The sequence below is a fragment of the Anas acuta genome, chromosome Z (assembly GCF_963932015.1).
Source record: "Anas acuta chromosome Z, bAnaAcu1.1, whole genome shotgun sequence".
Taxonomy (NCBI): Eukaryota; Metazoa; Chordata; class Aves; order Anseriformes; family Anatidae; genus Anas; species Anas acuta.
In genome coordinates this window covers 22,388,277-22,411,889 of record NC_089017.1, presented here as the reverse complement: position 1 = coordinate 22,411,889, position 23,613 = coordinate 22,388,277, and the positions used below count along the sequence as shown (strand labels likewise).

Below are 23,613 nucleotides of genomic sequence, written 5' to 3'. Positions count from 1 at the left end.
TTAATAGGGAGTGTCCAGACGCAGACTCAGTTGTAAGTAGACTTATTTCTTACACAAACGTTTATGCTAACATTGTTAAACAGTGCAGTTTAAAAAAAAAAAAAAAAAAAAAAGCTTTATATATAGTCCTTGCAAAGTATTATTTATGTGATAGAGAATTTCGTATTTTGCTAACATAACTAAAGTGTTAATTTTTTCTCAGATCATAATCTTTCGCAATACATGAAAATATGCATCTATAATGTGTTTGTTTCCTAACAATTTTAGGTTTTAAACAGGATATTCTTACTGCAATTAATAGCTACTTTGTTTTGCCAGTTAATAGTTTAAACTGCTTGACTAATAGATTCTGAGTGAGTTAAAAGTTCACTATATTCTCATGTGGACCCAACTTTGCACCATCACGTTCTTCTGCTTTACTACTGTCTCCCTGGAGAACCTTTCTGAAATTAATGGAGTTCTGCTTGATTGATGGCAATAGAATGTAGGAATATAGTTTGTAAAATCTGCTTTAAATGTAGAATTTCTAGATGCACGCTTTTTGTGGTCTGCCTTTTGTTGCTCTTAATTGATCTGTGCTACATCTTAGAATTTTATTTATTAAATTAAAATAAGTAACAGTTACACGTATTAATATTTTTTTATTTCCTTAATAAAGTCTTTTATTTTTATTTAAAATCATAGATGTTGTCTTGAATTATATGTAATGGATATTGGAACTCCCTGTAGCTACAGTAGGGAATAATTTACAGAATGGTTTAAGTGACTTTGGATAGACTGATTTGATTTTCAGTTAATTTATTTAGATGCCAGTTATCTTAAGCAATTTTAGTCTCCATGTGCACCTGTTGTGGATTTCTCATCTTTTCATATAATGTCTGTAAGTTTTAGTATGTAGTATAAAAACTTTTTTTGAGGAATTTAGTTTTTAAAGAAAGCTAAAATTTGCCACATAATAGAACTGCATGTGTATGCACAGCCCTCTAAGAATCATATGAGACAATTATTTTATCTTGTATAAAGTCATCTTAATTTAAAGTAAGTTTATCAGTCTTTTCATGGAAATAATGTCTTTTGACAGTTCAGGTTGAGTCACTGGAGTGAAGCACAACCGGGTTTGACTTGCAGTATTTATTTTCTTCCTTGCTTATTTTGGCCTCTACGTTTTTAGAAGATAATTAATTCAACTGTAAATGAGTCTGACATTCATTCTGGCTGCATGAGGCACACCATATGATCATATAAGTTAGTTGTTCTGTCTAGATTTAATTTATATATATATATATATATATATAAAAAAAAAAAAAAAAGCAAAAAAACACTAGCTTTCATAGTGTTTAACAACAAAACTGATACTTTCAGTGCCTCCTCTTCTTTTTAACGCCCACAATTTTTTGATTACATTTGGAATTTAAAAATTGGTCTATCATTTCTTCTTGCTTTTTACAAACAAAAGTATTATTCTGAATGGTAGAATGCTGTAGTAGCAGAACCCATTACTGTCATGAAAAATGATGCAATGTACCACAGATGAGATTCATTTCACCCCTTAAAATTAACTTATCCTGAGTGTAGTCTTATACTTTGGGTTGGCATCCTCTGGAAGGCGACATTTCATATGTTTTTTCACTTTTTCTTGTCTTCCTGTAAGGCATCTTTTCTGTTTCGTTTTGCAAACTTGGTCTAAGTAATTATTGCTAGTAATTATTGTACCTGGCTATCTCTATGAGGATCATTTGGTATACATCTTCACAATACATTACATGTTTCAAGAAATTGAACTTGAAATAGAATTATTTCAAAAAGAAAAAGGAAGTATTATTTTTGTTTGATCGCTAGAAAAGTACTGAGGATGAATCCTTAGAAAATTCAGCTTATTTAAGGTGTCCCGTACTAATTGTTAATGTTTTGATTTTGGTCATGTTTGGTCAATTACTAAAAATTTCAATGTCTGGCTTTTATATTATCATGATCTTTTTCTTAAAATTGGCTTTTATTTTTTTGCCAAGAATTTTAGTTGTTTTTCACTCAAGAGAAGGGACTGTAGGAGAAGTAACCACCTTATAGATATTTGTAATTTTAAACACTGAGGTAAATATATTGACTTTTTAGAAGCTGAGTAACCAGCAAGAAATGACTTTCAATACTGTATCTACCAGTTATCCATGGTTATATCAGTTATCTACCAGATCCAGTCTTTGAAAATAGATACTAAGTAGCCAGTTCCATCAGGGTCTTGTCAGTATTCCAAAATGTATATGCAGTATATTCTGACCTGTATTCTCTGTTTTCAGAAAACAAAACAGCAAGATTGTCCTAAGAAAGGTCTTTTGTACCAAAATGAAAGTTCTTACAGTGCTTATGTGCTTATACTTAAAGCTATGTGCTTATGTTCGTCCTTTTTATGCAGCTGTTAGATTGTATATATTGGAAAATATAATTTTATTGCAAATGAAAAAAATAATTGCTATAAGTATTTTTTTTTTGTAGTTGCTATAACAGGTTTTTATGTGATTATGAGTTTGAAGGCAGCTGTGTACTTAGAACTGTTTTCTGTTAAAGAGGTTGAACACTTCAATAAGCATTCTCTGTTGAAATATGGATCACAGTATGTCATGAGATATGAAACTCGTGATATTATATATCATGGTACACATCTAACTTCCATCAAGTAAAGCCTTAATAATTAAGTAGAAAGCTGTGTGTACACTAGAAGGAGAAAGCAATTGAAGTTTGGTTGTGTGTTTATTCCCTAGCAAGTTGCTCCATGGGCAGAACTAATTGTCTTGTTTCCCATGAGTTTGACATGTCTGTAGGTGTGTAGGAAGATAGAAGATCTAGTAGAAATTTTCTTCTAGGAAAGCATTTACAAGGTTCCACTTATGTCCAGTAAGGTCTGAGTTTGGATTGCAGCCCTTCCTTTGGTTGGGATACTAGCAGATCTCTCTTCTACTTGACTGCCTATTTTCATGAAAACTGTAGTAATGTAATTATCTTTGAGTCCTCTGTTCTTTCTGTCAAATCCACTTCAAATTGTCCAGTAAGCTCAAAAGTAATTAAGAAGGGAATCACAGATGCACAGAACATAGTGCTGAACCCTTTTTCTGTGGAAACTGGAATGCAAACAATATTGGGGCATCAAAAAGTTTTCATTAATCTAATATGTAAAGGGTATAGCATAATTAAGATTCTATTTAATTATACATCATTTTTATTCCTAGGGAATGATTGAATTTGGAATTGTCATTAATTTGTGGAACACGAGTACAACTTTAATTATATCTGGATTGCTATATTCAAATGTTTTTCTTTATTTGTATTTTGTAATGTTCACTTCTGATCTGTTTTGAGTAGCTGATGATGATACAGAACATGAACCTTTATAGTCACAGTGCAGGAGGGGAGCACTATGAATACTCGTTTTATTTTCTTTCTGCATCTCTGGCAGTGAAAGTAAGTGACTGAATGCTCTCTTCTTTCATATCTTTTGTATATACCCTGAAGAGAGGAGGCTGAGAATGTAATGTGGAACAGTCTTAGCCATGAGGATGTACCTGGGTCAAATTTGCATCTTAAATATGTTAAATATGTTGGGCTAGGGAGGTGATTGTCCCCCTGTACTCGGCTCTGGTGAGGCCGCACCTCGAGTACTGTGTTCAGTTTTGGGCCCCTCGCTACAAGAAGGACATCGAGGTGCTTAAGCAGGTCCAAAGAAGGGCGACGAAGCTGGTGAGGGGCCTGGAGAGCAAGTCCAATGAGGAGCAGCTGAAGGAGCTGGGCTTGTTCAGCCTAGAGAAGAGGAGGCTCAGGGGTGACCTTATTGCTCTGTATAAGTACATTAAAGGAGGCTGTAGCGAGGTGGGGGTTGGCCTGTTCTCCCATGTGCCTGGTGACAGGACGAGGGGGAATGGGCTAAAGTTACGCCAGGGGAGTTTTAGGTTAGATGTTAGGAAGAATTTCTTTACTGAAAGGGTTGTTAGGCACTGGAATGGGCTGCCCAGGGAGGTGGTGGAGTCACCATCCCTGGAAGTCTTCAAAAGACATTTAGATGTAGAACTTAGGGATATGGTTTAGTGGGGACTGTTAGTGTTAGGTTAGAGGTTGGACTCGATGATCTTGAGGTCTCTTCCAACCTAGAGATTCTGTGATTCTGTGAAAAGTAGAGAGGCTCTTTTTTTTTTTTGTCTTCTTCCAGGATACAAGCTTCAACTGCTCACTTCGAGTGTGCTTTGAGTTTGTTGATCTGGGTGTACAGAAATAAGTCAGTCTTCCTCAGTAAAATGACAGAAAGTTCATCAAGCAAAAAAAAAGAAACAGTGAACTGTTCTGCTTAGTAGTATCTTGAAGCACGCCTTGAGGAAAACTTGATGAGTAGCTCTCACTGTAAACATCCCATAAGAAGAGAAAATGGGCAGAAATCTTGCTGAAGATCAGTTAAGGTTCTTTGGTTTTTCACCCAGTAACCAACCTGTGAGTAGTGCTGATGTTGCTGAGGAAGGGACGAATGAAGTATCTAGACTGTAGCTGTCTCGTCTCTCATCATTTGTGTGTACCTTGGATGAGCCAAGAACATGGTAGTGATTTAGGCATCTTCCATTTTTAAATGCCAGATGGGATAGAACAAGGAATTTGAGCCAAAGTATTGACTCAGACTCTGAAAATGGCAATAGAATTTCCATTCCTTACGCTTTTTGTATAGGTAGTTCTGCTTTGTTATTCGTTATGTCCTTTTGTTATATTTCTATTTTAAAAAAAATATTCATCTCAGAAAGTGTGTAAAACATACTAATGTAAAGATCGAGTTATAAAATCTAAAATTATACATATATATATATATATATATTTCTTCGAAACTACATACTAACTTAATCAGTAATGTGTTATATTACATCTGCAAGCACAGGGAAAAACTCTGTGCTTTTTTGTACCAGTATATTTAGTCACTTAGCGGAACCTCTGAGAATGTGAAGCCTTCTTCCTAGGAAGTACACTTTCCAGAGACTTTCAGAGTTCAAGTCATGTCCATATTGAGCACTTTTTTCTGTGAATGTAACAAGTAATGCGTTTGGGTAGGGGGCTAAACCTTCATCCCCACTCACATTCATAACTAGCTCTTATGGAAAACCAAAATTTGTAAAGATCTTCTTCCTCTCTGCTGAAGTTCGAAAATGACATGTATACATGGAGGTCGTATTTTTTCTCCTCATTTCATTGCGGTAGGCAAATCAGGTCTTCACTCTATTGCATGCCTGGTATTTGAAAGATGCATCATTATCTACCACCTTACATACAGTTCTGTCTTTGTAGAAGTGTGGAGAAGGCTTAGCTTGGTAAGTGTAAATGCCTTCATTAACATTAATTTTGTGAATATGTAGCTTATCTAAAGGGCTGTGTCTTCTAGTACTGTTACAAAATGTAAATTAGTAAATAACGGTCTCGTGTGTCAGAAAATAAGGAAAACTGATCACCATGAAAACAGTATTTTGAAATTACTACTTACTTTTAAGTAAGACTGTGAAGTAACATTTTGCTTGTATATGACACAATTCGTCAGTATAAAAGTTCATTGATTCACCCTTATCTGTCAATAGTTATACAAAAATGTGAATTCAGTATCTCATTAAGGAAAACAGAAGGCATTTTAAGAATGATAAGAATTTTGTACAAGATCAAAATCAATCATGGAGGAACCTGGAAATATAATGCCTGATGATTTCTGACTGCTTACACTATGGAAAGTCAGAAGTTTTAAGTTATATATATGTATATATCAAATTTCAAAATAGAAAAAAAGAAGTACAAATAAAGTTCTTTGGAAAGTGTTAGGAAAAAAAAAAAACAATCTAGTCCTGGAGGTGTAAGAGCAAGGACTTCTACAGTTCATGTGTTCAGAAGTTAGGCTGTACATTTTCCATCTGTTTTTAAAATATTAATTTTAACTTCTTGTCTGAAGTTTTACAGGCTATATGCTAAAGTAACATTGCTGAGAAATAGCTGCTTCAAATACCTTCTCAAGATCAGAAATATTTAGATAAAAATATTAAGAAAGAAATTGCATACTTTAAGAAAGTTAAGATTTTAGTGCTTTGTACAGATACAATTTATCTTAGAGATTACTCAATAAGCTAAAATAATGCAATGAAAATATCTTCTTCAAACTGAGGTTTTTTTTTTTTCACAATTATAAACCTAAACAGACAGATTTGTCAGCTAAGTTGTTTGTGCTGTGTGTCACCAGTAATAATATCTTTTACATATATGGCCTGGCTGGAAGAAAAATTAAATGTTGTCTATTTGAAGATTGTTGTTTTTCAATTCATCTTAACCATGAGTGATCCAAACCTATTGAAAAGTGTCTATTATGACAACTAAATCACTTCAGAATTCAGAAGTTGTAATAAGAACATGTACCTACCCTCTAGCTGTATGTTTTTGTTCTGTTTACTTTGATGTCAAGTTTCATTAGTGTTTTTTGGCATATAAACAAGGTCGGCCTGAGGTCAAGCGTAGCTAAGAACCCTGATTTGAGCAAGTAGAGCTAAGGTACTGGACCGTGTGATCCTACTCTTATTACTTTTTTTTTTTTTTTTTTGGAGGGGGGGGGTTGGTGGTGTTACTTTTTTTTTTTTTTTTTTTTAAATCAATTGCTGGTGAAGGCAGTCTTCCAAATTCCAAGAAACTGCATCTAGACGTTCTGTTTTTACAAGTTTGTGTTTAAATATATTTTTTTGCTTTAGTTTGTTATGCTGTTTAATTAGGTACTGTATTGTATCTCCTATATGTGATCATATTTCTTACTCCTTTTAGCATAAAGTTTGGTCTATATTTAAATTCATTACACTTAATTTAGAAGTGTTAGATTTAGAGAGCTTTACAGAAAAGAATGTCTCTTAGTAAAATATGAGACATCACATTTGTGATGCCTATAAAATGAACAGAAGAGCAACTATATGTTATTCTTCCTCTGTAATTCTAAAGCTATTCAGGTTGAATATTTCTTTAAGCTTGCCTTCAAATTTTAGGTGAAGTCAAGTGGCTGCTTGCTAGCCAACTGGAAGTCTCTAGTATAAGTTATTTTCTTGTATCTCATGACTTGTATCAGAAAGATATATTTTGGCCATAATATATGTTTCTTTTTCAGTCAAACTGCTTACCCGTACATTTTTTCTAATAGAGAAAGGATAAACTTACTGATACATCAGAATAAATCACTTTTTATACAAATCTTGACATTATTATGTTTTTATAAATTCATTCTAAATGATTTTTAGCATAATTCTCTTCAATTTATGTTTAAATGCGTGGAAGACCTGAAAAACTGAAATGGTTTGAAGTTCCTGAATGATTATTAGCTTTGAAAATCCAGGGCAGTGCTGAGGATATATTTTTAATTTTCATCCATGCTTTTTAACTGATGTGCATATTCTTTGCTAAAGCAGGCTTGCTGCCTTATCAAGGGGGAGAAAAGTTGCAATCTGTATAGCCTGGAATGCTTTTACTCACTTACTGAAGTATTAACTAGTGCTTAGTAGATGTTATATTCCTGCACCATCAGAGCCTCAAAGGGCTCAGCTGAAGGAATTAGAAGTAGTAACTAGGAAAATATTTGGAACCAAAAACCTGTAGACTTATTTAGCACTCAGCAATAAAGGTAACTTGCTACTGACCTTTTTGCTAACCTACCAGTAAAAACAGTTGCATTTAAACTGCCATTTTTCACAGGAAATTTAGAGGGTTTTTTGCTGCACTCTGTTCTGAGGTATCTTGCCTGTCACTCTACTTCCAAATTATAGACCATAACATGAGATAACTGCAATAATTATTGGTGAATAGTGATGACTTTCATGAGCTGTCATAATCAAATTTTAATCTGTCATTGACATAAAATCCAGTCTGATGTAAGAACATTTTTTAGTTACTTGTAAATACCACATTTTTTGTTTGTTTGTTTTTAGAACATTCCTGATGTAGATGATGAAGGATACAGCATTAAACCAGAAACAACACAGGATATCCTTTTTACTATTGTTGTACCAAATTATTTGATGTTGTTACAGTTCTTTGAAGAGTGCAAGTACTGATTAAAGCTTTAAGTAAAGGAAGACGTCATTCAAGCTTATGTTGCAACTTTGTAGTCTTATGCTCATAGCTTCTGCAAACTGTACAAAATTTTGTCTGGCCGAGATTTTTTGTGTATAAATGTTAAAATTTAGATCAGACATCATAGGAACTGTAAAAGTTTTTTATGAAGACTCATGATTTATTCTGCTCTTCCTTTGAAGGAAAATATTTTTGTCTTCTTTTGTTCTCCTATCAGAAGCAGAGGCAGGCTGTATTCAAGAGCTGAAATCCGGCTTGCTGTAGATCTAAGCAAGCCTATGATGTTAGCAAGATCCTTAATTTTTTGAAATGTTTTCACTGATTTTTTGTAGGACTAGAAATAAAAGGTAAATTTACACTTTACATTTATCTTAGTGACAATTTTTAACAAGTTGAAATCACGTTAAAGTGAACCAGTTCATCACAATTTCTGTTTTCATCATCCCTGCAGAATATGCTTCTGTTGCACCCAGAGAAGATTCCTGTACTGATGAGAACAGTCATGTTCTCTCTCGTTTAGAAAACAAGTATAAAAGTGACAGAATTATCCAGTTCTGTGGAGGGCTTTATTTCATGTTTTGCATATATTTATGAAATGCAGTGAGTAACATCCATTCTTTGAAAAAGATTCACCCAGACATCATTTTCTCCACTATCCCTTTTGCCATGAAGAAATGGAAACGGCCATACATCTAGTGACAAAGTTCAATGATTTGCAATCCCTTCACCTTCAGAAGCTTTTGACCAGATTCAGGAAGTCATCAGTTCGTTTCTTCTTTTCCTCTCACTAGCATCCAAGAGTGGATATTTATTCTGCTGATGGGAATTCTTAAGGTGATTTGTTGGAGGACATAAATTTACCATAATGGCAGTCTATCTTAGTAAGGCCAATCATAAGTGTTGGAAGAACACTCATCCTAAAAATTACTGGCTGACCTTTTAGTTCACGTCATTCAGATCAAAATAATTTTTGACAGTAACCATTTAATAGACCTGCATGCAACAGCCTGATTTGTAGTAAATGAGTCATAAAACTGAGTAACTTTACAGGCAAGGCAATTTTGTGAAATGAAAAATGGCTTGTCTTAAAATTTTCTTTTCAAGATGTGATCCATTTTAGAGAACGGATAGCCTGTAAGATGGAGACATTTGAATTTTTCTTCACTAGATCTCAGGGATTCTTTAAGTTAAATTGGATTTGTATTGCATTTATGGTTCAGGGTTTTAATCTTTGTCAGGAAATACTTTCAAGAGATTTCATTCAAATGGCTGGCATTTTTTCAAATGGAAAAAAAAAAAAAAAGGAAAGCAATGTATAGGGTACGTGTTCTCCCCCCACATGGCAAGAAAATTTTGAGTAGAGAAAATTTTTTACCTTGTTTCTTGTCAAAACAAATGCATCTTTTAAGACTTAGCATAGGCCTTTCAGAGGTTTTTCCCAGTGCAGTATATGTACCTAAAAAGAATCAAGTCTAAATTCATCTATATATTTTGCTTGTGTTGAGGGCTGAGTTGTCATTGTGATTCCTTTTTAAGGAATGTTGACATTGTTTTAAGTTTTAACCTTTGTTGCAAAATTGTCATGCCACTCTGCAAAAATGGCAAATTGTGGTGGCTGCTGCTGCTTCCTCTGCTGTTATGGTTGGTACAGGTACCATGGCATTCCATTGCTATTTAGAAAGCCTAGAGTTTTCCCTTGCTTGAATTTTAAGGATTTCTGCAATTCATACATTTTTCATACATGCATTAGGATCCTTGGTGGAATCTTACAAATCATTAATTTAACATACAGAATTGTTGCCAATGCAAAATCTTTATTTTTATCTGGATGCCTTCAAATATGCTCATTTTCAGTTATAGGATGTAGTATTGCCTTTCATAACAGGGGTACCATTTTGAAGACGAGTGGGATATGAAAACTGAATTTTTTTACTCTGTCTTGTGGGATCTATTTGAGATGTCTGTATGACTCCACAAATAGTTTAGGCAGTACTGTTTATCAGTTGTGTATGAATTTGTAATTTGTAAAGTAAGTGAATTTGTAGTACTTCCACCTTAACTGAGAAAAACATACCAAAGAGAACCACTTCTATTCATCCAGTGATTCTGACTCTGAAGATGATGAACCCAGGAGGTTCCATATAGAAATAAAACCTGTACAGCCAAATAATAGCTCTCAGTATACCATGCCTTCCTTGGATGAATTAAAAGTATCTATAGGGAACATTGCCCTTTCTCCAGCAACATCCGTAAGTAATTTTGTTCTTTGTATTTTTAATGAATAGAGAAGAAAAGCGATAAGAAATCTTTACTGTAAACATGTAATTTACCGTCCAGAATTTATTCTAGGTTAAAATTTTATATATTTTTTTTTTTGCTGTGCACTTGATTGTCTTTCAAGCGGTTTATCACAATTTAATGTTAAGTAATTTTCTCAGATTTTAACGTCTGAGAAGTGCTCAATCCTTGTCTTTCCACCGTTGCCACCACAATGAATTTGAGTAAATGTGGAGTTAAGTGTACATTGCATTGCCTACTTAGTTAACTGATGAGTATTTAATAATATACAAACCTTTAAAATTGATTATATGATGTAGGTACGTGCAATTCTTAAAGAGCATCTTTACTGTATGTATTCTGCCAAACCACAGTATTATCCTTTATACCAAGAGATGAAATTAGAAATAAATAGCTTTGAAGTATTCTAGTGCAATAGTCAGAGTAGAATTAGGATGGCTCTGACTTCAAGGAAAGTAATACTAAAACATTAACAGTGATTTTTCTTTTTTTTCACCCATGTTTTGAAAGCAGAGACACAGTCCTGTAAGTACAGAATGGCTTTTTATTCATGTTTTCAAATGAAAATCTAGTAAGTCTACTATGTGAGGGAGTTGAGAAAATTTTAGGAATGTTTCTATTCTTATCTGTCAGACACGATGCAGCTTTCATGTTATACGAAAGCTGTGAAATTCTACTGGCCTAGCCTGAAAAGAGATTTGGTAATACTGTTCCCTTTGTCAGTTCTGCAATCTTCTTTCCTGCCCTTTCATATCCTGTGTGACAGGTTTGCAGTGGTTGCTGTGTCATGGCTCTAGTTCTATTATTCTGCAAGTTCCAGAATGTTCTGCCTGGCACTGAAAGTAAAATATCATGGAAGATTGAGTGGAAATATGAGCCCTGGGACTATTAAGTGTTTTTTTTGGCAATTGTTGTAACAACAACAACAACAACAATAATAATATTTTTTCTTCTGTTTCAGGCACAAATGAACAGAAATTCATCCAGTAAGTACAATATTTAACTTTTAGTCTATTTATGTTAGTTTTTCAATTTAGCATGAAAATAGTTTTTTTTATTTTTGGTGCCTTTGTGATATTTCTTTTGAACTACTAGTGGTAAATTCAAAGGACGAAATTGAGAAACCGTAGAAAATATGTGAAGATCTCAGTTTCTATGTACTTAGTTGTTCCCTGTTCTGGGAATCAGATGAGGCTGTCTGTGACATTACTGAGGAACAAGTCCAAGAGCAAAGGGAAATGGCTCTTGTGTAAGTTCTTAAAACCCTTCCACCATCTCTAGTTAGGTGAGATCCACAGATCTACAAATCCACTAAGTACTACCTTTCAGAGAGAAAGTATATCCTCTAGGTTTTTTGTATGTGTGGTTTTCTTTTTTTTTTTTTCCCCCCAGTAAGAAAAAAGAACAGGTTTGCTGAAGACTAAAATTGGTGTAAACAGAATAATATAAGGATGAAATTTCAAACGATCAGTACTTTCTCCCAAAATGTACTGCTCTGTCTAGTCCTTTCAGAAGGTATTTCAGGAGATCTGAATTTATGTTATCAGAAATAATGCATCTTCTTTCCATTTTAATAATCTGTGATAAAGTTTGAACTGCAGTGATAAGCATTTACTACTTCTGTGTAATAAAGCTGAAAGATTTTTATTTTAGTGTATCACAGCTTTGGTCATACTACTCTGTCCTTTGCTTAGGTGAGGAGTTAACAAAATCAAAACTTCCTGCACCAACTAATGAGTAAGTTCAACTTTTATATTATGTTGAATGAAGTTTGGGGGGAATTTGTTCTTATTTTGATCCAATACTTAGAAACACATTGGAAACATTAACTGCTGTTTTAAGCATATCTTGTGTGGTATGAGTTAAAGACTAATCTTGTAATGATTCCTGTTCACTTGTTTTTGCCCTCCTAATGCAGTTGCTTTGTTGTGATGTCTCAATTGATATTTAAAATTACATAATCACTAAATACTGTTTTTTTATTAAAAACTCATGTTTAAACTGCCAAGGTTAGTTTCCATTTCACAAGCCCTAGATTTATATAGGTATATATTCATTGTTCATATATATGTTTGATGAAACAAATCAGTTTGTAAATATAATTCTTACTGAAAATGAGGATAAGTACTAACATAATGATATATGCCCAAACACAAACTGGCACCAGGGTGATAAAGCGATCAGTTCAGATAGTTTACTTATGTGTGAGTTCCTTGACCTACAATTTGTAAGTATTTTTTTATTTTTAGATGCAAGGACTAACTAATGTAGAAGATGAACTATCCAAGTTGTAATTTGATTTTTTTTATAAGTATATATACCTTTCACTTACATTCCTATTGTAACTCTTACTGTAGAAAGGGGAACAGTGACCTTCTGGCATGGGATCCACTCTTCAGCAGTTCTCTTGAATCATCCTCTTCAGCCTCCTTGGCATCCTCATCCTCCTCAGGTAACATATTTTATAGTAAAAAATGTTTTCTGCATATTCTTCAGGGTCTTCTGTTGTTGCTTTTTTAGTCATTGCAAGGGAATGTGCATAGATACGGAAGTGAAAGAACTTTTAAAAGCAGTGTCCTATGTTATAAGTAATACACGACAATAATGTAGTATGTCAGGCTTTCAGGCTAGGGAGCAAGTGGGAAGAGAGAACACAAGAAACCTTAGGAAAATTCCCTCTTGCTTTTGTTTTTATCTCCTTTTCTCCCTTTCCAAAAAATGACAACCTATTCTGGAGGACTAATATAATCTATTTTTTCAGCTGGTAGGGTTGGGAGATGAAATGGAGGTTGTTGAACAACTGTGACCCAAGCTGAGCTTGCACTGTGAATAGGGATGGGTTGCTTCTTTCCAGGGAAGCCTGCTAAGCTGTATACTACAAAGCCACTCCAGAACTTTGCAGTAATGAACCTGCTTTCTATAGTAAACCATGATTCTATTAGGAGATGTGTGGGCAGAATCCAGGGGAAGTGGGAGAAGAATGGCAGGACTAAGACTGAAACAAGGGGGAAGTTTGTGGCACCACCTGAGAGCAGGTGAATTTTATATATATGAAATAAATATGCTGAAAAGAAGTTGCGTTTTCTCAAAGTAATCTGTTTTTTTGTAGCATAGTATTGCTTTGGTCTGGCGTTGAAGTCTGTAAAGGAAGGGAGAGGATACTTAGTTTGTTCTGCTAGTGGTTGTTAGTGTCCATGTCCGGGGTCCCCATCACAAGAAGGATCTTGATCTATTGAAGAGGGCCCAGAGGAAGGCTAAGAAGCTGGTCTGAGTGCTGGAGCACCTCTCCTATGAAGAAAGGCTGAGAAAGCTGGAGGTATTCAGCTTGAATAAGAGAAGGCTCTAGGGAGAGTTCATTGCGTCTTTTCAATACTTACAGGGGGCTTGTAAAAAAAAGATGGATAACAACTTTTTGCTCAGGCAAACAATCACAGGACAAGGGGGGATGTTTTTAAAAGCAACTTAAAGAGGGGAGAGTTAGATAAGAGGTTAGGAGAAAATTCTTCACTCAGAGGATGGTGAGGCACTGGAACGTGTTTCCCAGAGAAGTTGTAGATGCCCCAGCCCTGGGGGTGTTCAAAGCCAGGTTGGACAAGGCCCTCGGCAGCCTGATCTAGCAGGTGGTATCCCTGCCCATACTCCATCCCTGACTCCTACTTCAGTCACAGGAGCTGTCCCACTGCTATCCAGCAAGTTCATAGCCCTACAAATCCATGCTGATTTCTAATTCATTGTGTATATTCCTCATACCATGTTTATTAGTGTAGAGGCATTTCAGAAAGCTGTCCCAGCATGTGGAGTTTCTAGAAAGGTTTTCAGCAATCTGTCTGTAATGGTTCCTTGTAGGCATTTCCTTGCTTACATGCAAGTGATGGAGATGACCCTTCTTAAGCCCCATTTTGTTGATTTTTGTAATCTGTTCCAGTCACATGATGATTGTGGATAAGGATGATGATTTAGTCCCTCATCATCCTTATGAGGCCAGCCATCCTATTGGTAAAAATGTCTTTGTGTCATGTAGTGAGATGGATCCAGTCTCTCCCAAGCAGTAGCTGATCTGTAAGCAAGGTACCATGGCCAAAGAACCTGCAACACTGTCACCAGCTGTCAAGTATTGATGTGTCCTGTTAGTGCCCTTCTGACACCCTTTCCCCTCACCAGCAGGATTGAGTGGAATACCACACGGGCCCCTGTGCCTTTGACTACTGCCTTCAGAGCTCTGTAGTTGTTTTTGATACTGTCCATATTTCACCTAGCAGTATCATTTATGCACCACATGGAAGAACTGCAGGGGATAGTAGTCAGTGGGTTGAACCATCTTCAGCAGTCCCTCTGCCGTATCCCAGATCCAGGCCTCCAGCAGGCAGCAAACCTCTCTAGTTGGTATCTCAGGTCAGCAGATGTGTGCCTTTGTCGCTTGCAGCAGGGAGTCAGTCACCCGTTATAGTGATTTACCATTTCTTCCAGGTGTTCTTGCATGGTGTAGGATCAGGTAGGCCACGTTCACTGCTTTAACGTCCATCTGGCTTCTCTTCAACTGCAAGGGCAGTGAACCTCCTCTGTAGCTGTAAGCTCTTGGAAGGGGCAAAAGCCTTCCCCTTGGTGCCAGAAGTCACCAGCTTTCATCCTTCCCCTTCTCTAGAGGTTGTGCTTACTTTAATAGTGGGGGTGGACACTGCCTGCTTCTCTACTGTGGTTGGGGTCTGAGGCTCTTCAAGCTGTTGTGTCTCAGAGAAGATCTGTCTCCCTTTCATATTCTCATATGCTGCACAGCCTGCTCATTCCCTCCTGTGTCTCCTCCACTTGGTGGCATAGCTCCTCTAGACAGCACTGCAGCTGTCTTGTAGGACCAGGGGATCATCTGTCCTGGCATCAGAGAGAGGCCACAGGCACTGCCCGCAGCGTGGGACTTGGAGGGCCACATTCACCATCTGAAGCTCTGTCTGCAATCAGATATTTATTGCTACCCATGAGTAGGAGGGTAAAGCAGGTTAGGAAATGTTCACACAGTCCTTCCTGTCAACAGAACTGGAGAGAGTAGCCTCTGGCTGATGAGCAGTGACAGATCACTGGGATCAGTAGCCAGACTTCAGGAGGATTCATCTGCACCTGGCCTGGTACATGAAAGTGCTTAGGCACAGAGCCCTATGTTTGATTGAAATTGTTGAAATATAATGCCTCATGGGTGGAAGTCAATTTTAGATATGAAAGTCTGTTTTAGATATGAGAATATCTAACTATCTACATTTTTGCCTTTGCAAATTTTATCTGATGAATAATTATTTAAAGGATTGTTGTTCAAGGAATTAAGTATGGTATTTACATTAGTGAAATCATCCATGGAGTTAAATAGTAAGTGAGCGTGCTAAAGTGTTATCAAATTAGTAGTACCTTTGGGAATTTTTTTACTTAATTGCAGTAGTTCATATTGTTGTTTAAATCAAATTAGCTTCTGATGTTCATTTACCTGCATCTTAGTTCTGAAGACCTCAAAAAATACATACTTTGATCTGAACCTATTTTGAGACCTATGGAAATCAGTGTTATCTTCATCTTGAATGTTAATAAGATAAGCTTATAAGACAAGATGCTTAAAACTTTTGAAAAAAATATTAAAATATATATAATTATTTACTTATTTTGTATACAGAATATGTAAATATGATCTAGCATGTCCCATGGATACTTTTTTTACTGTTAAAACATTTCATTAGATACTGTTTTGTAACTCTGTTAATCATTGAACACCTAAACCACTGTGGTATTTGAGCAGGCATTGGTTTATGCAGAATAGAGGTAAACTCTGGTCATCCGTGAATAGTCCTGTTTTATTAGATGTTTAAACTAACTTTGTTATCTTAAACAAACAAAACAGACGTTTTTAGTGAGTTGTTGATACTGTAAAAATGCTTTTTGTTTATCTTCCCCATTTTCATAAACAGGTATTTTTAAAATAGCATTTCCACATTGCTTTTGTATAGGATTTGTAGTAGTATTTCAAAGGCTTTGAATGATATTTTAAATATCTGTTAGAAAGGGAAAGCTGTGTTAGGTCTCTATTTGGTCTCAGGGAATGTACTTGTTCACGACAGAAAGATAGCTGTAGTGACTTACACTTCTGACGTGAACTTTCAAATGTGTTGCTCTCTTTAATTCTCTATGCCACTCTGCTGTTGCTCTTAGCTTTGCCAATCTGCAAGATGTTGAGAGTTTACTAACCTTGCATTTGCTGCTTCTGTTGTCATCTACTGCAACAGGCAACAGCCAAGTGCAGGGAATACTTGTGGGAAACTCCCATTTTCTAGCACCCCAAAGACTCTGGGATGAGAGCGAAAATAAACTGAGGCAGCTGATGCCTCATGCATGCAGTCACTCACTAGAATACAGACAGAAAAATATTAAACAGGATCTCATGACATCATTGTCTTCATTCATTTACTGAGCAGCCATTTGTGTTAGGCCTTTCCATTACAAGCATGGAGGGTTTAGAAGGAACATAGAAGGATAGGCTTGATTAAATAACTTTGAAAGAAATGCTGTGGAGAAGAAATAAAAATGGATTAGGATACCAAAAATAAAAGAAAAAGTCAAGAGGAAGTTAAACCGCAATAAAGAAGAAGTCAGAGGAATAAGCAAAGTCATGAGAATAAAGGTCTTAAGAGGAGAAAAACACCATAAATTACTTATTGGCCTATTTAACAAATGGAAAGTGACCTGGCTGAAAGTATGAACAAAGTACCTATGATATGTGGCTGGTTTTTTGTTGTTGTTGTTTTTCCTTTAATTGTAAGTAGTGGGATTTTTAACCTAGTAGAACAGTTTGGTTTTCGTTTTTTTCTTCATGCTGGCTAGTAATCATCGTGCAATGATTATTGAATACACCTTTTAAGTCTGGATTTATATTGAAATTTATATTGAAATTTTTATCATTTCAGTGTTGCCTCTAGTTTCAATTCTTCCCTTTTTCTTCAGCTACTCTAAGAGAGCACAATAGGAGTTGCTCTTCATCTACCAATGATTTGCCTGGGTGTAGAGTATCTCAGTCTTTGCTTGGACACCAGACAGATTCTGGGTCTAGAAGCCCATCCTCACCAGACTTTACCATTAGCACTTTGTGCAAATCTGGTGTTACAGAAGCACCATCAGGGAGTACTTTATCCTCTGTTTCATGGTCTCTGAGTCAGTGGATTTCCTTTGCTGATGAACTTCTTACAAGTAGAGACACAAGCACAGACAAGAAGGAGCCCCCAAAATTGCCATTCACAACTGAAAATGCCTGCCTTGCCTCTTCTGCTTTGCTTGGGAATTCTTCCAACAGCTGTGCTTCTGAGGATCAAAGTGACCTTTCAAATAATGGTATATGCCATGAACAATTATTCATTGAAGAAACTGGCACTGCTGCTGAAATTTCTTCCACATCATCTTCAGCACTACTGGAATATAGTTTAGTGTCTCCTTGTGTTCATACAATTAAGGGTATGACAAGCATGCATTGTGTACTGCTCTTTGCTAATAACTGACTCCAAAGCTTTGGACTGATTTTTCATTTCATTATTCTTGCTCACCCAATGTTAAAATTAACTTTGTCTTCTTAACTTAAAATGTACTAAACAAACTGCTTGTTAGCACCAACTTCCTTGAAAGTTAGGACATCAAAATAAATGTTCAGCTTGACATCATAAGAAAAATTCAAATTATTCAATTAAAGGCATTGCTTTTTCTTAACTACATGAAGCTTAGCTTTTCTAGAAATGTGAATGTACTTACCTGTGATGTCAGAGAGCAGGGAAGTCTCAAAGATTAAATGATTTAATTTGCAAAAACAATTCCATTCTTAATCAGATGCATTCTGAACCAGCTTTGTATATAATTTCAGATTAAATAAATACATTGGAATAAGAATAGTACTTTTTTCATACCTGTTATTTTGAAGCGTGTATAATGTTGTGGTAATGCTGTTAAGAGGGCAATAGGAAAGAGCATTTGGGCAAGTGTGCTGTGTTTCACTGAATACCTTTGATACTGCAGCAGACTACTCAGTGTTCGGTATTCACTGCCTTCCTTGGGCACAACAAGAATTTTAAAGGAACTACTGATACTTCAGAATTGAATTTGTTTGGGGACATTTCGGTTTGCAACTTTTAAGGTGTATGTGGTCAGTATTAGCCTGATTTCTTCCAAGTCAGCAATGAAACTCCCTTACTTCAATGATGGTAGAGTTATGCTGAATGACTGAGAAAATTCCATGCTTGAAGTTGTGTTTTATATAACATTAACTTAATTATTTAAGAAAGAACCATCCAGAATAATTTGAGGGAGACGAAGTACTGGAAATGTAACTATGTATAAGGGTTTCATTCTATTTTGAAGTTAATTTTAGACGGGGCATACTCATTCGATGGCATTTAACATTTATTTTGAAATGCAGTTCTATTCAGAAAAGTGACTGTGTAAAAGTGGCATCTTTGTACTGCTGCCACCGTCTGTTAGTTGCATCTGTTAGAAGGACATGGGGGCAATATTTTTAATCACTTTTTAGTTCTGACAGGTCAGCTAAGAGATAATAAGGAGTTACTGTGTTCTTGCAAACGCCAGTGTAATTTACTGAATTATATTTTTTGCACTGGCATTTACATATTGGAGTCAATATGATTTCAAAGAGCATAATTTTAAGCAAACAGTTGCCCCATTGTCAGCCAGGACCAAATACGAATTTCCACTGAATTTTCCATTTATGGTGAGGCATGAACGATTGCCCTGTTTTCTGAATCCATTTAGATTATACTCAAAAAGGAGCTCAGGGAAGACCATCTTTTTACCTATAAACCTCCAGGAATAGTTGATATAAAGTCATTTGAGAGCAATGAGAAAGCCCATGATGCCATTTTTAGAGTCACTTTTCAGGGCACCATATAGCCATATTTTAAAAGCATTTTTGATTAGTGGTAAATCTTACAAAATGGAACTTGCAAAGTAGGGACTTTGAATAGAAACATAACTTGCATTTATTTATTCAAGTGTGTACGTATTTATGTTCAATGTGACCTTTCTAATATTGATTTCCTTAAATTTGCTTTCTTTCAGCAAGACCCACAACTCCTCTTTCTGTAGGCACCATTGTACCCCCACCAAGGCCTGCCTCAAGACCAAAGTTGTCTACAGGGAAACTTAGTGGAATTAATGAAATAGTATGTATTGATTTTTTTAAATTCTCTTTTATAACTCAGTGTCAGATATACCATTAATTTACACTGTCACAGTGAATTTACCTTCCATTTTCACCATTGCCAAATAGGCATGGAAGTTGTTTGCGGTAAACATTATAATAAACATAATTTTTAATTGAATTAGAAAGGCCTAAAACATATTTTTTGCATCAGCCAATTGTTTTTAAGTGAATAAACAAAAAGTTTGAAAATGCAAAGATAGTATGTTTGTGGGATTAAGGTATTCAAAATGTGAAACTCTAGCAAAGTCGTTAGTAAAGCTCCATTGATTTAGGAATATCACCAAAGCTCTGGGGAATGAGTGGCATTAAGTAGATCACTATCAGTTGTGTGCTGACACAAGTAGCCATGCTGTGACTTCACCCTGTCCTTGGTGCTTGGTGTTGGTGAAGGGAGGTGGCAGATTGCAGCAGCTGCCCATCAGGATAGTGAGAAGTCATCTCTGCTCACTGCCTGCAGTGCATGTCCACCTGCCAATAAAGATTTTGGCAAAGAATGCAAGTACTCAGGCAGCATATCAAACCAAACCATGCTTAATATCTTTTCTATGAATATTATAATTCCTTGGGTTTTGTTTGACTTAGTGACTTGAAAGAATGTGACTGTGGTAATATCCTCTTCCTGTCTTTCAAAATAGCAAGATACATTCACCATCTCACTATAGACAAAATTCTGATCCTACGTGTTCACAAAACGGAAACATTTTTAACTATTTTGCTATTCTGTAATATTGTAAGGTCTATTTTGAGATTGTTTTCTCATTCCAATATAAAACTGTAGTAATTGCTCTTAGGCAAAGGAATCTGCTCTTCTTATCATCCAAATTGAAGTGAATTTAGCTGATAGCGTTCTGTTATAAAGTATGATTCTGCTTAAAGTTACATTCATTTTATACTGTTGTTTTAGAAATCAGCTATTATCTCTGTACAAGTGGAAGACTGAGTTGTCTTCATTATATGTCATGTACTGTTACAACTCCCACAGTCTGTATAAAAGTCATACACTCACTGACAAGAGTGATAGAACTGAAATAAAATAACCATTGCCCACACAAATAGATGTTTTAGGAGTTTCAGTACCTTTTAGATAGGTTAATCCCCAAGTGATCATTGGTTAGTTTAAACTGATGCTTTTACAGTCAAGTGATTTACAAAGCCATTCAAAGTTTTTGGGTAGATGGGACTTCTGAAGATCTTTATGACAACTTCCTGTCCAAAGAAGGTCCAACTTCAAAATTGAATCAATTTGTTCAGGGACATGCCAACTTTTGAAAGTTTCCAAGGAGGGAGATCTCAAAACCTCTTTGGGCAAGCTGTCCCATCTTATCAGAAGGAACTTCTTCCCATACATTCAACAGAAGTTCCTTTGCTATAGCTCTTTGCACATCTGAGAAGAATGTGACACCTTTTAGCTGGCAAGCGATTGCTAGTAGATCCCTCCTTAGGCTTCTTTTCTCCAGGCTTGGGCAAACTTAGGTCCTTCAGCTCTTACTCTCTCTTATGTTCCCCAGACCCCAGCTATTTTAGTTGCCTTATGCTGGACTTGCTTCCAGATTGCTAGTAGTTCTCCTTTAGCTGTGCAAATCTGCATTTGGTGCACACATGCACAGGGCTGTAGGCTTAAATTCTGCTGCTGTAATACAGTTCAACTATTGACAGGCTGTTACACAATCAAATATATTAGACTTCACTACCCAGGGGAAAAAACAAAAAACAAAACAAAACAAAACAAAACAGTATCAATAGTCTATGAAATAGTAGAGTTGATTTCCAAGGAAAATGTGTGTTCTCTGTTTTATACCGAAAACTAGGATAGATAAAGTATTAAAAGAAATAAGAAATGCTTTGAAATGTATTGGGGAAGATACATTACCCAGCTGGAGAAATAGAAAAACTCCTCCATTTACAGTATTTTTTGTTTTTAAAATCACTTTGTCTATTTAATACTCCTGTGAACTCTTGTGTTCAGCCTAGGCCATTCAGCCCTCCATTGACCTCTAACTCAAGTCCACCACCTGCAGCTCCCTTGGCACGTGCTGAGAGCATCTCCTCAATATCCTCTTCTGCTTCCCTCAGTGCAGCAAACACACCTACAGTTGGTAAGTTAAATTAACCATATTAACTTAACAGTGGTATAATTCCACCACTAAGTTTCACCTCTTAGGAAAACCATTCCTTGGAGTTAGTTGTTCCACACATAAGTCTAGTGTAGGTATTTCAAGCATCTTTTGAAATACCTGCTGCTAAGTGATACTGAGACAGGACAGTGTTCTGTCCTGCCAGGAGAGTGGATTTGATTAGATTAGGCCATTGATGCAATTATGGCGTGTTCTTTAGTGAAATACTTTTCAAAGTTAAAATATTCAGTGAATTCATATTCGGTGTGGTTGTATATGCGTTCATCGAGCACAATATGTTATTGTGCACTTGTTTGGACTATGTTATTTTATAGGTACAGAAATACTTCAGGATACTGATAAATTTGAATGAATATAAATATTCAAAACAGAGTTATGTTATTTTTATTTTGTTTGTTATTCTGTAATTGCAGTTTCAAAAAAAAATGCATCTTCAAGTTATTGCAGTATTTTAACTAAGCAGAGCTAGTTGGTAAAAACAAAAGAACAATAAAAAAAAGTCAAATTATTTTCCACATGCTGTCACAAGTTTCAGAAGATTTTCTCATGTTTTTAAAGGGAAGTCCTCAATTTTTACATTTGGTTTTAACAAATAGTAAGGAGACTTCTGAGGTGTTTTGTTTGCTTTTTTTGTTGTTTTTTTTAAAGAGGTTCTAACTTGTTTTGTTAGCAGAAGCATAATATTTCATTTCTGAACACTATTACCACTTTGTTCAAAGTGAAATTAAACTCTGAGTTAACACTCAGTTGTCTCTGACTGAGTCATGTTACATGTTACAACTTACATGTTAACTAATCGTACTGATGCTAAGGATTTCTCAGCCAGGCTCAGCATTTCAGGAGAGTATCTGCACAGCTTCTAGAGGGTAATTCCATATGGAAAGCAATGCAGCTGTTTCCTCACTGTGTAAGACGTAGGCTAGTAAGGTCTGACCAGCTTTAGCTGCTGTGGTGGTGGCACAGTTCAGTGTCTACCATTTTCCCAAACCCTGAGAATCATCATAGAAAGATAACTGATATTTTGATTGTCAAAGTCCATCCAGGCTCACTTCCCCAGGCCTCAGCACTGGTCCCAAGGAACTAGAAGTTGGTGGCAGCAGCATCAATAGCTCCAGCTCTCTGTGTATGCATGTGTGTGTGAGGAAGAAGGTAAGGAGGTGTGTGCTGCCACAGAGATTTGACATGGTTGTTAACCTGGCCTACCAAAAATGAACAGGGCCAATTCACTGCACTGTGTGTTTGAATTAAATAGATCTGGAGAGATGGGAAGGGCAGTGCAGGTGGCAGAATGACTTTGGGGCATGAGGATACTCTGCACTACTGTCTGTAGTCTTTTGGCTTTTGCACAATCTAGTGTTTTCCTCACCCCATTTGTTCCGCAAAATGGAGAGCTGACTCTTGTCTTGTTCCATGTGAACTTGTAGGTGTGCCTAATTGTATGTTTCTTTTATGCTTTAGCCTTATTTTCATTTGAAAAGAATTTATATATATATTATATTATCATATGTTTTTGCTTGAAATACTTTGTTTTCTTGCAATGTCTTGTTTCATTTAAATGTAATAGAGGATGATCTTTTGATTGGAACACTTCATCCAATAGAAAGGCTTTGTGACGCACCACCAGGTATTGTATTAGAAGCAGACTTACATGTTAACTAATCGTTCTAATGCACTGCAGCTAATAAAATTGTATTTCTTTTGGAACAAGTTTCTCCAGCTATTTCTGGTGTCTGGCAGATACAAATAGCTTGAAAGTACAACTTCTTAATGTGTTGTATGTTACCAAAATCATCAAAACTTATTTAACCACTTCTTTGCAGCATAGTCTTCTATCTGTTTCTCCAAACATGC

At 35.9% G+C, this 23,613-nt stretch overlaps 1 protein-coding gene across 8 annotated transcripts in view; it reads left to right on the top strand.

Moving 5' to 3' along the window:
• FCHO2 (FCH and mu domain containing endocytic adaptor 2) overlaps nt 1-23,613 on the top strand; it is a 90,996-nt gene that overhangs the window by 51,989 nt on the left and 15,394 nt on the right. For 3 of the 8 annotated variants that reach the window (XM_068665934.1, XM_068665940.1, XM_068665941.1), the window contains 10 exons: nt 8-32; nt 7,956-8,013; nt 10,174-10,349; nt 10,909-10,923; nt 11,360-11,384; nt 12,093-12,135; nt 12,756-12,850; nt 17,371-17,874; nt 19,483-19,586; nt 21,594-21,723. In XM_068665934.1, coding sequence (XP_068522035.1) covers nt 8-32; nt 7,956-8,013; nt 10,174-10,349; nt 10,909-10,923; nt 11,360-11,384; nt 12,093-12,135; nt 12,756-12,850; nt 17,371-17,874; nt 19,483-19,586; nt 21,594-21,723 — 1,175 coding nt within the window. Of the gene's footprint in view, nt 1-7; nt 33-7,955; nt 8,014-10,173; nt 10,362-10,908; nt 10,924-11,359; nt 11,385-12,092; nt 12,136-12,755; nt 12,851-17,370; nt 17,875-19,482; nt 19,587-21,593; nt 21,724-23,613 lie in introns of all 8 variants that reach the window. The other 5 variants (XM_068665936.1, XM_068665937.1, XM_068665939.1 and 2 more) reach the window with 5 other exon arrangements.